The following is a 17,032-nucleotide window of genomic DNA, read 5'->3' as shown; positions in this document are numbered from 1 at the left end:
CTACAAAGAGACTCAGAAATCACGCCCTTCATCATATGTACGGCTCGTACATCATTATCTGAAAGCCTCAGAGAAATCAGATCAGACCGTATATATCTGACGTTCTTACCATGCACGCACCACATTGTCTTCACCAGGCTCGCTCTCACTTCATCTCCCGCCTTCGTCTTCCTCTCTGGCTCCTATTTACAAACCTATTTATTACAACAGGAAATTAAAGCGCAGTTAATTGTATCATAAACGCACATCTGTGTTACTAAAATCAGATAGATTTCTAATAAAACAGATGCCTTTCTGGGCTAATTTCTCCCTTCACCAACACCGCTGCCGTCTCACCTACTGTGGGCTTCGGTCTCACGCACATCCTTTCGCTTTATTTGACTTTGTGGGGAGCTGAAAGCGGCGGCACTGCAAAAACTGGTTCAAAGACACACTCCAGTAATTAATCCAAGTTAGCCACTGCTGCCCACACCAAAATATCTGGATACTCACCTTTTGTACACACCTTGCAGTATTCATGTTCGGTCTGGGTCTTCGTAGCAGGCAGAGAATAAAAGATGGGGTCTGATATTTCACATGGCTTTCAGTCATGAGGGGAGGGAGGGGAGAGCCGTGTGGCCTTGGAGAGGGGAAGAAAAAAAAAAAATCCAGCTGCATATTAAATGTACTCAGGCATTTCATGGCCTGTCAAATCTGGGTGGGATTCGTGATGCACAGAAGACACACCGTCTCATTTCCTGGGTGGTGTGTGCACACGTGGACGCCTGTGCATGTATGTGGACAAGGTCTGGCCACGCACACACACACACACACACTCACACACACACACACACACACAGCAGCAGTCAAGCCTGCTATCATTTGAATTCCTCCCCTGTGGTGACTCCATAAGACATGTCAATTTCCATCATGCTGTCAGAAGATATAAACACAATAGAACTGAGAAGAAAAAAACAACAACAACAACAACCAAAAACAGGCTTTTGCTATCATTCATCATGGCACAAGTTAAATGCACCTTCACGCATGCGGGTGGCGGGGACACACAAACACAAGCCAAAGACGCGCTCATCCGTTGCATGGTGAAAAAATACATTTATTGGAATCTGTGTCAATGTAGAAAAAAGTGAAAACTGGCTTTAGGTTTTGTCACAGTACCACAGGTGAATATTCCAGCAGCCGTCTGGTGAGCCGAAACTAAGCCAGCGAGCTCGTTTAGGGCAGTACATCTGCTACTGATGACAACAGAGAAGGCGGCCTGCGGCGGCCCGTGATACCGAACACATCGTTCTCGCAGACACCGAGAAGCTCAGGCTGCTCCAAAGACACACCACCAGCAAATACACATGTTGTACAGCAATTAACCTAGACCAATGTTCTCTCGGTTTAATGTGGGTTTTGCGGGACAGGCTTGATTTTTGTTGTGATACTGTTACAAATCCCTTTCCAATAACTATAAAGCCAGGGCTGCTGACTGCCAGCATCCAAGGTGGCTCAAAGGAGCTTGTATTGTATGATCAATTGTGGGCCTGTGTTTTATAACTCATAAGTTGGGGCTGTAATATCCCATTTTGTCCAAGACCCTGGAAATAACTCCAGTGGCCCTGTGCAAAGCTATGAAGATCATGCATCATCGTTGATGTCTGCTAGGGCCTCCTTTTGCTATTCACAGCCTGCCATTCAAATAAAGGGAGTATCACATTAGTGTTTTACTTTCCTTCTCTGCAGAAGTCACTTGTTTTTTTAAATGCAGGCATTTCTGTCTGAACAAATATCTCTATTATAAACATACTTTAAGTGACAAATTCTACTCTGGCAGGCCGGACGTTATTATGGGTAGTGCATTTCTATTTCTGATATGACAGGATAAGTCTCACAACACATGGCGAGTCTGCATACTTTATGAAGTCAACAGGAAAGAAAGAAAAAAAAAAAGGCATTTGAAAACAAAAAGGACATTTCTAAACTCAGATACTGAGCATTAACATTGAGAGGTCAGTTATTTTTTTTCCCCATACAACTTTCTTTACATATAGACTTATTTTTTATTCTTAAATATCTTAAATCTCATATAAAATAATTCATCAGAAACCAATTCTATATACACGGACAAGAGTGCACAAGATGGATAAAGAGATGGTGTGCATGCTGAGGTGTGTTTTTTTTTTTTCTTTTTTCTTCTTTTCGCTAGAGCAGGGTTAGCTTGTGAGATTATATGCGCTGCGTCGTGTTGGCTTTTTCTGACGGAATGTATGACCGGTTGTTGTCTGGAGCATCATATTCAATACCATCATTCATAAAACAAACAAGTGCTTCTAAATCAATACGGAGACTCCTTTGCCTTCTCTTCTGAGTGGCGATTCTTCAAAGAGAATGTGACCTTCATGGGAAACCAAAGAGTGATCTACACTTCAACCTTGTCTCTCCTGACACCAAGTTATCTACCAAAGCAGAACATTACATTTCTCTGGACTGGATTCCAGGATAAACCTAAGCTTGAAGTCTTGCTGAATGGAGGGGGGAGGATAGTACAGTATTTGTCGGGAAATAGGACCAACCCAGGAGTAAAATAAAACATAACAAGCTGCAACAGTCGTATCAGATCAAGGCAAATAATATGTTCATGGATAGGCATTCACTTACACCGTTAAAATATAGTTACGTACAGGCATGCATGCTTAGGGGCGGCTTTCATAAGACAAGTTCAAAATAAATAAAGCATAAAGGGATTTTCTCTGGGTTTTTTTTTGTTTTTTTTCTCCAGCTTTGGCCAATACTGGGCGACGTGTTTTATTAGATTAGAGGGAAAATAGTCGGACATCATTGATGTTTAAGCAGCTTGTTTTTGTTTTTTCTCTATGACCACACAAAAAAACATGTTGATCGAGTTTTATAAAGAATCATATGCGGATTTTCCACTGAAGCTTGCTAAGCTGAAGAGAATTTAAAAAACAAAAAAACACTTGTTTGGCAATGAACTCGCTGTGAGTACCCGGCTCTGTGCGGCACAATGCTAATAAAAAAAAACTGGATCCAACGACTCATTGACACCAACTCTCTATTCACAATGGCCTGGCTGTTGCTGTTGTGCCGTTACTTACTTCTCTCCAGAATAGAAAAAAAAAAAAGAAAAGGAAACACAATAGTGAAGACATCATATAGACAGCACAATCAATACCAACCTGGATAAGAGGATGCTTGATTTCACTTCTCTTTTTCTGTCGCTTTGAGTTTTTCACAACTTAACTGGCACCCACACATCTCTGGCAAGCGACAGTATCTTTGTATATTATTTAGAAAATCTCTAGTAGATATTCACAGTTGCTTGACTGAATGGCAAAAATACCCATGAAGTCTAAAATTGCTGGTTTAGTCATCTAAAACATGGATGCCAAGAGTTCTTTAAAGTACTGGAGGTTCACTGTCGTCGGAGACTATCGATGGATTCAGATTCAAAGTGTAAAAAAATCTTGCAGCGTGTCGCCTTTGAGCACTAACACACATATTCATACGTACAACCATTCATTTTCTTGAATATATATATAGAGAGAGATAGATCTGTAGTAATATGGAACAGTGGAAATACCTTCAATTACATCTGATGGCATGACGTGACACACATTTCACAAATTCTTTGTGATGGAAGAGATTCTGTTCTGTCTATGGATGCTCTGCAGGGAGCATTTTGCATGATATCAGATTTCTGTACAGTAAAACAGCACACATAAAAACATGAGGACATTAAAATAAAAATATCCCACGCTGATTGTGATGTTTAAAATGTTATTCAATTCTCTTTTTTTTTATTCTTTTTTTTTTAATTCTAGAAAGGGAGGCGAAGGTTTATTTTGGCAGGACGAGGCAGGAGCGCTGCCTGCATCCCCTGTTTTTCCCTTCCCACACTACACAGTAGTTTCATTCTTCCAGGGTCCAGTGCGTATATTTCCTGTGCTGTCCGAGGTGTACAGGAGTCCTTCATGCAGCCCCCCTTTTAGAATCCCATTCTGATTGGGGGGGTTCTGGGGGTAGGATTGTCTGCGCGGGGCGTGCATCTCCAGGTGGTGATGTGTCGCCATCGGGTCCTCCTCGGCCACTTTGCCGCAGCCACACAAGAAGACGCCTGTTTCTCCTGCCTCTGCCGGGCACAGCGAGGGGAAAAGGTCTGCCTTGGCACAGCAGATGTGCCTGTGGCAGGGATTATGGCACGCCAGGGACTCGTGCGTGGCTGCAGCAGCGTGGCATGTGTGATGCCCATCGTGGTGGCCCTCGTGGGCCAGATGTGGACAGATGTGGGCGTGACGCTCGTGTGTGCTGTGGGGGCTGTCAGTGTGTGAGCTGTGAACGCTGCCTCCATCCCCGCTCGAGGGGATGTGGTAGGCGTACTCCCGCTCACCCCCTGCTCCACAGGAGGCAGCCCCGGCTCTGCGGCTGAAGTGACGCCCTTTAGTCCTGCTGCTGCTCTTTAGGCAGGGATGGAGCTGGATGCCCGGCCGGTAACCCTCCGGGTCAGCGTGTAGCAGCACATGTGTGGCTGCGGGCTCCTCCTCCATCAGCTGCTGGCTGTGCAGGGCGGCGCAGCACGGGGTCACCGGTGCCAGACACGTCACGTGATTTTGTGAAGATGGGAGGGCGGCGTGTTTACAGTGACCTAAGCTGCCATGACTGCAGCTTATCAGTGCTTTTCCCTGACACGGTGAGTCATGGTGGCAGTGGCTGTGACCGTGGCCGTGGCCGTGCCCTGGCGTATCTCCGTTCACGTTGACCTTGGGCCGCGCCTGAGCGGGCCCGTGGGCTCCGGAGCAGGCGTTGGCGCGTCGTCCGGGACAACAGGAACACCAGCAATGCCAGACATCATCCCGCTTGGCACAGTGATGAATGAGGATGAAGAGACCGAGGGTGACGGAGAAGGCACCGTACAGGCAGCTGAAGATCATGTCCAGGAAGTGGCCCTGCGACACGGCCAGCGCCCCGAAAGTCCAGGTGGCCAGGAACAGGAAAAGCGTGAAGGCCGCCGTCCGTAGCTGAGCCTTGAAGGAGTGCTCGTTGGCCAGCAGCGCGGGGTTGATGGGAACCCCCGGGCAGCCGGCGGGGCAGTGGCTCCCGCTGGCCGAGGCTGCCAAGGCTCCGGGCTCGGCTCCCTGGTGGCAGTGTGTGGGCACGTCGACGGCGGCCAGCCTCTGCTGCTCCTCCGTCAGCTGCTTGAGCTCGTACTTCTTTTCGGGGTGTCGCCGCAGCTGGATGAAGGTGCAGAGGAAGTAGATGCAGGTCACCAGGACGATGAAGGCCACGGGGCCGAAGAAGGCTCCCAGGCTGGGCTCCCACGCCATCCAGCAGCTGCAACACACATGAAGACCGATGCATTTGAATAGTTTGATTATTGTTCATACAGAAATACAGAACAACAAAACTTTATTATCTGTTTTCTAATTCAGCGTCGAGCTTCGATACGTGCACACACACACACACACACACACACACACATCGTCTGTTTACTCAGCAGAGAAAAACTAATTTAAATACGCTTTCATCAAAGAGACATCGAGTGTAAAGAGGAGAGTGTGTCCGCACATGCTGTCTGTGTAAACATACATGCAACTTTGCTTGAAAAAAAAATCAAACGAGGTTTATTTCTGGAAGTAATTAATGAGGGAAAGCACAGTTGAGTTGCATTAAATGGTGCGAAACATCAACAGAGGGTTTGATTTAACCTTGAGAGCAGAAGCAAATCTGGGACTTACTACGGCGCTTGCTCCCCGCTGCCATAGTTGTCTATATTGACGGCTGCCGTGACCCCGCAGATGATGAGGGGCACTCCTCCGCTGACTAAATAAAATCTGTGAGGTTACAGAAGGGAAGAGCAGAGACAGAGAGAGTGAGACACGCATGAGAAAATGTCTGTGCAAAGGCATTTACAAATCCTGTATCTCACATCTGGATTACAACAACACGCTGTCAAAAATAAGACTGAGGAACAGTATTAGATACACAGGAGGGGGGGAAGATAATAACCAAAACACCCAGACAAACAAAGTGACAGATGAAATTATGGATTTGTGCGGCGACTGAAGCTCTTGGCTGACCCCGAATAACTCTGTATTAACTCAACTTAAGTGTATTGTCTCCACTATAATAACAAACCATGAGAACATATCTTTTGCCCAAATATGAGCATCTTGGAGGGAAAAAGAAAAACATCAGTGATGTGTAGCTTTGAGCTTGTCAGTGTGTTTGTGATCACACTCTCCGGGAGCGATCACACCTACAGTTTTTGTTTCATTGCTACGAACCGACGTGTAAATTTTACTACATAAACAAATCTGTTTCCTGTCGATGGGAGCCCGATGAACTTGTCAGCAGTCGTTTCTGCAATTTATAGGCTGTTCATTACAGCTCAGGAGATGAGAAGAGAAACCTGGATTTGAGCAGAAAGGGGGGATAGCGGATTTAAATTGGCTTATCAAACACAAGAAATTTCGGACTTCTCGCCGATAAAAACCGAGCTCGTACCCTCAGGTTGGTTTAAATCATTTTTTTCTTGCTGTACACACGCTTGCAAGTCTCTTGAAACACAAACCAAGAAACAACTGACATTTTCAAGTAAGTTGGTGTAGTCTGAATAGCAATTATCCCAGCTTTCCAAACAGAGTTGAGCTGCATTAAACAACACAGGGGGATTTGTTGATTCAAGTGCCTGTGAGACAATGAAACACAATTTAGGAAGGTCGGATTGAGTTGTAGATCCATTAGTTTGAAGTCTTATCAGATTCCAAAACACTGCACAGCTGTTCACAATACTACCAGGCAGGATTTTACAACTTTAGAAAGTTATTGCAGTAGTAATCATTTTGCTGCAAAGATTAGAAGACAATTAAAATGCAGTGTTCACATTACAGTGTGCTCGAACAAGAAAGTTGCCGTTTGCATCATGCTTTTAACTATGCTTTTGTGTGGGCACCATGTGTTCTCAACTTATCGCACTTTCTTGTCTGATTTACTTTGAAGCTCTTATCTTCATCATTGGGCTGCAAGGTGGCTCAGTGGTTAGCACCGTTGCCTCGCAGCAAGAAGGTCGCCAGTTCCGCCAGAGAACCCACGCTGCACGGGGAGAACATGCAAACTCCACACAGAAAGATCCCGGTGCCCCCACTGGGACGCGAACCGGCAACCTTCTTGCTGCGAGGCAACAGTGCTATCAACTGCGCCACCTTGCGCCCATAACATAGAAGTTGGGTCAAATAACTGTCATTATTTGATTCACTGAAGTGTTCACATACAGCAGCTGACTTGTGGGGTAAATATTCACCCACCCCCACAGACCACTTTGCCTCGGGCCTTCCAGAGTCTAGTACTGCTACTGTTTTACTTACAAACAGATGACATGCGTGTGTGTTTTGACCACAACTTTGAATCTTTGCGATGAAAAGCAAATCCATTATTTTCCACTTTATTTTTCATACAATGTAGGATGCAATGTCAGCTCTATGCTGGAGACAATGTGGACATTTACTGTAATTTCCAAAGTGGATGTCTCTTTGGCATGCAGAGAAACGACCCGTATCATCAGAAAGTTCTGCTGTTTACTTTTCATATGCAGTGGACCTATATTATGAATCAAACAGGACTTTGTGCTTATTCAGCCAAGATGCAGGAGTGTGGAAATGAGTAAAGATATTACTTTGCAGAAGTTTGATATGTCTGCAGAAAATTATGACTTCAGCCGGTACAAATATGCAGAAGTTCCTCGTCTGCTTTTTCTTGTGATATCAACATATCCGCCATCTCTGCAGTCACTGATGTTAACGTATCTATGCAATGACAAGCTAAGGAGTCATTCAAACAAAAGTACTGGGTGTGGAGACGGACATACAGCTGTTCACAGGTTGTAACTATGAATAAATCTAATGCAAATTCAACATATTTTTCCTTGCTGACTGTCACACTGACAAGCAAATAGCATTGTCAGAGATGTCAGGTCACGCAGTTTTATTCGATATGTGCTCAGTGGAATAAATACTGATAGAGCAACTGAGAAGATGGATGCAAGGGTTGACTCTATGCATCCTTAGCATGCAATTAGCTCATGTGGTGGCAGAATATCAGGGTCTCTCTCCTAATAAAAGAGATCTTGAGCTTAAAATCATATAAGGTCAGCAGAAGAAAGAAAAAAAAACTATAGCAATCTTGGTAGAAAGTTGTGAGAAGAATCTAATAAAGTATGATCTTAACAACGCTGCGGTATCCCCTGAGGTATGACCCTGCTTAGTTCTGTTTATACTGCGCCAAATTAAATGTTCCCAGGACGGACACTCAGATGCTAACTAGTCTGCACTCATTCCGCTACTTCAGGTACGCCTCTAGTCCGCTGGCATACGCGTGAACAATGATAAGGATAGTATGAGCCTTAAGAATTCAGTGCAGAAACAAAGCTAATCCCTCCCAGCGACTCCCCTCCCTGCACTGTCCTTGTCGTTTCTCTCTGCACTGTCATCCACTTTCCTATATAACACTATGCTATTTCCTCTTCCTTCCTGTTCAATCTAAGCCTCTGTCACTACTCTAACCTTTCCACCACTCCATCTTCCTCCATCTTCATCCTCAGTCCCCCCCCCTCCTCCTCCTCTCTTCCATCCCTTCTCATTGTGTCTCTCTTCCTCTCTCCCAATCTTTCCTCCGTCACACAGCAGCCTTCCCCAAAATTCAATTACAATCAAGATGTTTGTCTGGGCTGGTCGGTGAGGGGTGCTTGGGGGGTGGAGGAGGGGAGGTGAAGAAGTGGGGGTGGTGGCATTACCGGCCTGTCACTGTCTCTGAGTGGAACAGTTCCCTCGGGGGACCCTCCTCCAACAGAAAGCCATTTACACACCCGTCAGCCAGATAAGCATAAACGAGAAGAACTAGTGGATGTTAAAGCACCCTGCGCTTTATAACCCTCATTCCCCTGTATCCCCCTCTAGGAATGCCTGCTTGTGTATCCCGGAGACTGTTCCCGAGGAAAAAAAACACATGTAGTGTACGTGCAGAAGCTGTATCTAGCATGAATGATCAATTACAGCCTACTTGCTGCCCTGTTTCTATGCAAAAAGGTGCTCCATCACATTAAAACGCTCGCCGGTGCACTCACTCTTGCATGAACGTGCACACACACAAAGTCCTACCCACTTTAACACACACACTTTATTTTTTGTTGGCTGTTCTATTAAAGAAGGCCTTCAAAGTGTAACAAAATGGCTGTGTATGCAGAGTTGTGCTTTTGAGTGAGTTTAGGAACAGCAATGATCTGATATAAATAGACCCTGAAGTGCCTTTTAGCCAGCAGCTACACAGCGACTCCCCTCCCAGCCTTGTTCCCCTGCTTATGCACTGTCCTCTCCCTGGACGCGGTCCAGGATATACATAGCACAGCTGGGGACAACTGATGGTCATATCCAGCTCCGGCACAGGGCAAAGGCTTATGGGTAAAACCGGAGGATGCAACAATAATGTATGCACTCAGCTTAAAGTACATCCTGCAGGTCTGGATACCCTTTAATGGACAAAGTGAGCTGACTCTAAAGTGACAGTTCCCACATTTTAGAAAGTGCAGTACACTCATTTGCTTGCCAAGAGTAAGATGAGAAGATTGATACCACGGCATTAAAGGTCCCACATTATAACCCTTTTAAACAAGTTAATGCAAGTCTCTTTGTGTTTCACGTTTTAGCGTAAAATACTGCACAGAAAGCTCGTTCTACCAGATATAATGCTCCTGGTTTAGCTCCATCCCAAACAGACTATTCCAGAGTCTGCTTTATAGCCAACTGAGCTGCTGCAGGCACAGGCAAATGTTTGTTTTGCAGGTTCTCAAAAGACACAACTCTGCCTTTAATTGGCCTGTGCTGATGCTCTTACCCGAACCAATGTCAGCAGTCTAACCCAAACTCTACTCTCACATCGTCAGACCTGCTGGAGAATGGTCGGGCTACACCTCAGTATAATTCTGCTATGAGGAGGAAAAACAGTTCTTTAAAACTAATCACAACTGTCTAAGGTGGCACCAAGGCCAGGATGCATCAACGGTGCCACTGCAAAACAGGGACAGGGAAACTTTTGGTTGAACATTTACATGCAGGGAGGTGAGCACTGTCTTTAAAGTGGATAATTTAGCAAAACAAAACACAAGCAGAGGTGCTTTCTTGCATCACCCAAGAGTTCAGCATAACTAGAAATGTTCAGTGTTGCTCTTTGTATCTTATACATACTCCATTTAAAAACAGTTAAATATAGGTGTGAAAGGCGCCAAAGAAATCGTCAACTTAGACTCAAAGTTTACACCTGTTAGTCAGAATACCCAAACCGTAACATCCTCATTTTCCTCAGCCACCCTACAACAAACAAACAAACAAACAAAACTGCTGCCTTTAAAACTTCACTTTGGAGGTGGAGCCATCTGGGGAAGGTGTGTATCCTGTTGTGACATCACAAAAGGCTGTAAACCTGAACGGGATGTTTTTTTCTTTTATTTAGTGGGTCTCCAGACATAATTTGACCTGTTCAGTAGGCTAACTTCTTGACCTCTTGAGAGAAATGCTTTAGATTACATTTAGCAGATGTTGGAGATTCTATGGGCTGCAGTTGGTAGCACTGTTGCCTCGCAGCAAGAAGGTCGCCGGTTCACGTCCCGGTAGGGCACCGGGATCTTTCTGCGTGGAGTTTGCATGTTCTCCCCGTGTCGCGTGGGTTCTCTCCGGCTTCTTCCCACACAGTCCAAAAACATGTTAGGGTTAATTGGTGATTCTAAATTGTCCGTAGGTGTGAATGTGAGTGTGCTTGGTTGTCTGTCTCTAAGTGTATCCCTGTGATAGACTGGTGACCTGTCCAGGGTGTCCCCTGCCTTCACCCGAAGTTGGCTGGGAGAGAATTAGGCTCCAGCCCCCTGCGACCCTAGTGAGAATTAAGCGCTGCATATGGATGGATGGAGATTCTATACTAGAAGTGAACATAGTAAACGGACTTCACTCTTTCTTACAGGTGTGGTTCACAAAGCGCTGTACAGTTTTTGCCTCTTTGCTACTGTGTGACAGTGCTCGCCTGCCATCAGAAGCAACACTGTGTTTCATGTTCTGCCCAAGGTCAACAGCAAAACATCAGAAGTTCTTTCAAGCTAAAATGCTGCTTCAGAGGAATGATCTGCACCAACCGCAGCAGATGAATGTCAGTTTGCAGCGTGAACGGCGGCGTTGCAGGCGTGTCAGCCAACACAGCGTAGCAGTTTTCCGACAAAGGTCAGTGAGACGGCAGCTGGATATGCCATCAGACGCTGTCAGGAGTGGAAGGACAGGAAAAGAGGTAGGTGAGGAGGAATAGGTTGGTTGTTGGGAGGAGGAGGTGGGGGGTGGAGGGAGAAATTGATTTGTCTCCAGCTGCTAAGTCTCATTGCATGAGCCTGTCTGACGGGGAGCATTACAGTCAATCACTGTGGATCAACTCGACTGCTGCGCCACACGATCCCTCCGCCTGCCCCCAGACAAATTATCTCATTCACAAGCAGTGCATGATGGGAGAGCCTCGAGAACATTCCATATTAACCCCCCCCCTCCTCCCTCAATTCACGCAGGTGGCGGAGGATTTGCTTTGCAAGGAAAGTGCTCCTTATAGGTTGAGGGGATGCTTATCTGGTGGGGTCCTTATCCTCAGAGACTGTCAGTGACTCTTCACGAATACATTATTGAGCAGATTCCAGTTTTAATAATGTCAGACATATGATACTGCTGCTTTATAGATTTTTTTTACAGATATTAGTTTCAGGTGGAATGTGCGACAAATGCCCATGTGAGTGCAAGCAAGTAAGGCATTCCGGCAGGGTTCACATCCAGTGCAGCTCCACATGTATAAATCATCTCCTTGTGAGGGGTCGGCCATTATGTTTCCCTCTAAATCTTTCTTAAAGTTCAAGAAAATCCGAGCAACTGAAACACCACTTGATACCCTCCGGAAGCTTTGGGAATGTGACACATTTAAAACTGAATACAAGATTAAATGACAAAATATACATTTGTTCCGCTGTACCCTCTGCTTGCCTCTCAAACCGTCCTCTAACAGGATTTCTCATTGAAGCTTCTGCAGCTCTGCAGCACAGCCGCGATGTGCAGAAGAGCTCACACAGCACCTTCTCACCGCAGAGGAAGAGCACCGCATGAGTCCAAAAGCTGATCCTCTTAAACATGCCAAATGTTGGGAGTAAGCAAGAAACGGAATGAAATGATTGAGAGGGGAGGAAAAAAAAAAAAAAATCACAAAAAAGCAGGAATTCAATCTGATGTGTGTCGAAGCCAATGTGAATTAAATGGGTCATAAGGCTAAATACATTTAGATTTGTGATAAAGCTTCTGGCTCCACAGTCTCCTGGGTGATCCAGGTAATTAGTTATAGCATTGGGGTGATGCCGTGGTAACAGGTTGTTTAAGGCATTTGCTTCTTCATCCTTCCTCCTCCTCCTGACTTTCATCTGCCCTCCATTCTTTTTACTAAACCTTGCAGTGTAGTAGGAAGCCTCAAACAGAATATCTGAGCCAAAACATTTACTACATGCCCAGCTCAGCTATTCTAAATACTCTACCCCCATAAATGCCAGCAAGAATGCCTCTATACCTCTGGGGAAACTGTACAATAAGAGGTTTCACTGTGTTTACACAGGTAATTCTTAAAATATTTATCATATAAGGTACTTTACTGGTTATCAGACCAAACGCACACAGATCTGTAACCCTGTTTGGATGTTTATTTTCCTTCTGAACACAAATATATGGATATGTTCTTTTAATCATATTATAAATTCTTCTTTCTTCTTGCAATTCATACAATTACGAGCACATCTGGTCGGGAATTACTGTGTTCCAGCTTACAAAGCTACAGATAATGGTGATGACAACGCTTATAGTAATGCGATTACAGCAGCTGCTCGTCAGTCCTCTATAGTTCCCTCGGGCCAAACATCGCAGCATTCAAACTGCTTTAGTTAAACTGTTTCTGAAGTTTACGAGAACCTCTGATGAGCTCGATGACCAGACAAACTGAGACAAGGCTTTACTGAGAGCTGCTCATGAGTGGCGTTAACAGTTATTCATATTATAACAGTTCCCTTTTATATACAGATACTAGACAGACACTTGAGTTATTGTTACTGAGGCAGTTTGCACCTTGAATGTTCCTTCTAACTACAAAGTCTGACAAATTAATAGAAATTCACTGGACTCCTTTGTTCTGGCATGCATCAGTCTAACTTTCACATTAAGTCAATCATTATTGTTCAGAACCTGAGAAGTGAACACGAGCAAATGTGGGGGAAATCCACAAGGAGAGCCAAATGGTATAAACAGGAAGGTCTGACAGCTATGTCACTATGGAGTGAACAAAGCCAGAGGCTTGAGGGAATGCAAACTAGCTGTGGATGTCTCTGTAGATAAACGATGCAATAACTCATCTGTGTAAAGGTACTGCTGCCCTCTAAGAGGGCCAGCAAACACCGGGAGACAAGCAGTTCAAATCAAGACAGACACAAACATGCATGAGCTCAAATACATCTGAGGACCTCTGCTCATGAACACTCATGGAAAAGTAAGTGTGAGGACAAACGGAAACTGTTGGCTTTTTTGATGCATTTGAATACTTGATCCTTTGTTGAAAATGACAGATAAAGGTGACGTACGAAAACAAATGACACAGAAAAAGTTAAATTTAAAAAAATGGTTAGTCACATGGATATAAGTACGGTGTGTCATCATGCCAAGATCCAAAGAGCTCTCAAAGTGCTTCAGTAAAAAGGTTGTGGACCAAAAATAAATCCAAATGATTTGAAATAAACCATTCCAGTGTAGGACTGAACAAAAAAGACAGATGGATTAAATAACTCTATTTGCAAGGAATTGATAATTCTAGAATAACTGGGGTGATTTTGTAGGGGAGTGCATTTATATTGTATATAAAAAAAAAATAGTTAAATAAAATCTGTAAAAGGTACTTGGAGCCTTTCTCTTATCAGGTAACACTGGAAAAGATATCCAAAGTTCAGCTGTTACACTTCTTTTAGCGTTGCATGTGCTGATGGTCTAATAATCTAGTTGTGCTGCCTTGTGTGCATGGCGGCGCGCATGGACACAGCGCCCCCTTCAGGAGGCAGCAACAGCGAACGTTTAGTGTCTTATCCCTGACGTGCATTCCGCAAACCTTGCTGGTTGAATAATCCTGAAGAAACGCTCTCTCATCTTGCCTGTACTACTGTGTATGTACAGCAAAATGACAATAAACATGATTTGATTTGATTGATTGTGTGGCGGCAACAACAGCAAGACTTTGCCGATGCGGTGCTTGTTTGTGGTCATCCTTTCTGTAGCTGATGTTTTTCCCAACAACTGATGCTGCGATTCTATTTGTAACCAAATCTTTCTTTTCTTTTTCTGTTTGTCTCCTATTCCTCACTCATTCTGCAGTGCACACATGAAGGATGTACGTCACCATCACGTTCTGTGTCCTGTTAGTGAAGTTAGAGGAAACTCAAGTAAACTATGTTCTATCAGACAGACTCCTCCTGCAGGACAATCATGCAAAATAAATTCTCTTTTTGTAACAAGCAGCAAAAAAGTTTGATATATTTCAGCTAATTTGCTAAAATGCTAATTTACTACACTTCCTGCGATGTGAATACGGGGACATGGTGATGTCGATGCTGAAGCACCACATTGTGCAGCCACGTTCCAGTATAAAGGAATGTATTTCCAAGTGGGTTAGATTTTAGGTGACTGCCAGTTTGTCCAGGACGAGCTGCTCCAGCGAATTCAGCACAGGAGCCGACTGCTTCTAACAGCCTGAGATGGTTTCATTCAGATAAGGTGCGAAGGGGCCAAACATCCTCTGATATTTTTACAAAGAGCAGCAATTCAGCGCAAAGAAAAGGAAATACAAACTTCTGTGGCAGAGCTTTTCCTTCTTTTGTACCCTATTCATCATCTCACAGTTTATCTTCGGAGGGGGCTCGACCCCGTTATATAAAGTATCTAAAACTGCTCCACTGCAACCAGCTACTATCTAGCAGTAAAATGCCACTTACACACACATCTAACGCTGTAATATATGAGCGATATATGAGTCCCGGGGTTCTATTTCATTGCAGGATTCTGAGTGCAGAACTTTTACTTATAATGGGGTTTATTTACATTGTGGCGCTGGTGCTTTTACTGATCCGAATACTTCCTGCACCGCTGCCTGCGACAATAAACGAAGGCTGGGGCAGCAGTAGCCTGTGAATATAGAAGACTTCTATAGCACATACAGCTCACAGTCACAGTCAAGTCATGTACTGGAAGAAAAAAAAAATGAAATAAAGCAAATAATTGTGCAGTGAACCAGGCCTTGGCCTCTGCAAACACACACGTAGCCAGCAGCGATGGCCACGCAGGAAAGATGAGAAACACTGGTCCAGCACACACATACACACTGAAGCACATTCTGGTCTCCAAGGGTTGAGAAGGGTTGCAAGGAAGTTTGCGCTTACCTCAACAGGGGCTGTTTAGGGGGCGGAGGAGGGTCGCCGTCTTGACTTTGCGGCGGCTTCTTGGTCACCTGCTTATAAATGTTCCTGGCCGTCACCCCGAGCCACAGCATGGTCGACAAAGACGAGTAGTGCAGCACGACCCCGACCTGAGACGAGGGTGACAGAGGGTGCATCGAGTGCATCGAGTTATTTCTTTGACTTTCTTGAACTTTCGCTTGTGCGTTTACTGTACGCTGAGTCTCCGTGAAGAGTGTCAGAGCTGATTGAAATTCCTGTAACTCAAAGACGAGATGCTCGGGATGAGCTGCCACTCTTCTCTAAAAAAACACTATCAATGTCACTCCAAGGGTGTCTCCGTAGACGCCTTCCTTCAAGACCCAGGCTGCTTTGTGTTATCCTTTCGCTAAAAGACAATAGTACAAGAATGGAAAGACAGGTTCAAAAAGTGCTGTTGAATCATCAAGGTTGTCTGGGATAAGAGCATTATAGTGAGGTTATACTGGTGGATACTGAGCAGCTCCTTATCAGTTGAGTTAGAGGACACGAGGTGCGCACCGTGCATAACAAATCTGAATATAAATGATAGTCACGTCGACAACTATGGGCGCGTGATTGTTTTCTCAAAATGCACTGTACACATATCTCCGCTTGTTTTAATATTCATGAATTATGTTTGAATGGCTGAACTGATCTAAGTTTGTTTAAAGGCTTTGCCAGCTCGTAGAAACACAACGCCGGGGAAGAGAGTCGCGGGAAAAGACACAGAGAAAGCAGAATGGATGGAGAAAATTAAAATGCACTGAGCCTTTTTCCTCCACCCGGTCTGTTCATGATGTACTGGCAACCCGAGATACCCAATCAAATGGCTGCTCTCCGGTGCGATAGGCCCAGGGACTGAAGCTAGCGCAGCACAGTCGAGACGCTAATTGGAAGTGTCCTTGAGCCGGTTATAGAGAGCAGAGAGCGGGTGGTAAGTCAATCACCGCTACGGAGTTCACACACACACTTCAGAGCTTCATTAGTGGCAAGAACAGACAGAAAGGAAGTGTGTTTTTAATATGGGGATAAGGGGGGAGGAGGAGTTCTCAAATGAACGGTATGGTAAAGATGGGAGGGCGCACGGTGGCTGTAATTGGCTGATTAATGACCTGAATTCATTGTTTTACAGTTTCGACTGCCTGATCAAACAAACAACAACTAACCTCAGGGGCAGAATGTCAAATTATATCAGCCAGCAGTGAGAAAGAAATATTGCAATAGTTATCCATCTGGCACTTTTTCAAAAAATACTAATCACTCAGTTGCAGTCTGCACACAAGCTGTCGAGCACGTACACCACATACAGCACCAGGAAGTAACGAACTCATTTAACCCTCTGAGCCTCAGGTCATGTTCAGGGTCAATTCATTACCTTCACTTCTAGACTCTTATCTCGGTCTTCATAAGAACTAGCCATATGTGCCGTATCGTGTTTTTCCAAAACTATCCAAAGCAACCATCATTTGA

General features: G+C 44.7%; 1 protein-coding gene across 1 annotated transcript in view; it reads right to left on the bottom strand.

Moving 5' to 3' along the window:
* Positions 1–1,075: 1,075 nt before the first annotated feature.
* adgra1b (adhesion G protein-coupled receptor A1b) overlaps positions 1,076–17,032 on the bottom strand; it is a 209,305-nt gene continuing 193,348 nt past the window's right edge. The window contains exons 17-19 of the mRNA XM_008286670.1: positions 15,527–15,672; positions 5,739–5,834; positions 1,076–5,334 (exon numbers count right to left, since the gene is read on the bottom strand). Of these exons, the coding sequence (XP_008284892.1) occupies positions 3,903–5,334; positions 5,739–5,834; positions 15,527–15,672 (1,674 nt within the window). The 3' untranslated portion in view covers positions 1,076–3,902. The remainder of the gene's footprint in view (positions 5,335–5,738; positions 5,835–15,526; positions 15,673–17,032) is intronic.

Source organism: Stegastes partitus, unplaced genomic scaffold (genome assembly GCF_000690725.1).
Source record: "Stegastes partitus isolate 25-593 unplaced genomic scaffold, Stegastes_partitus-1.0.2 Scaffold463, whole genome shotgun sequence".
Taxonomy (NCBI): Eukaryota; Metazoa; Chordata; class Actinopteri; family Pomacentridae; genus Stegastes; species Stegastes partitus.
Note: the sequence above shows the minus strand (reverse complement) of the source record. Positions and strands in the feature narration are given on the sequence as shown.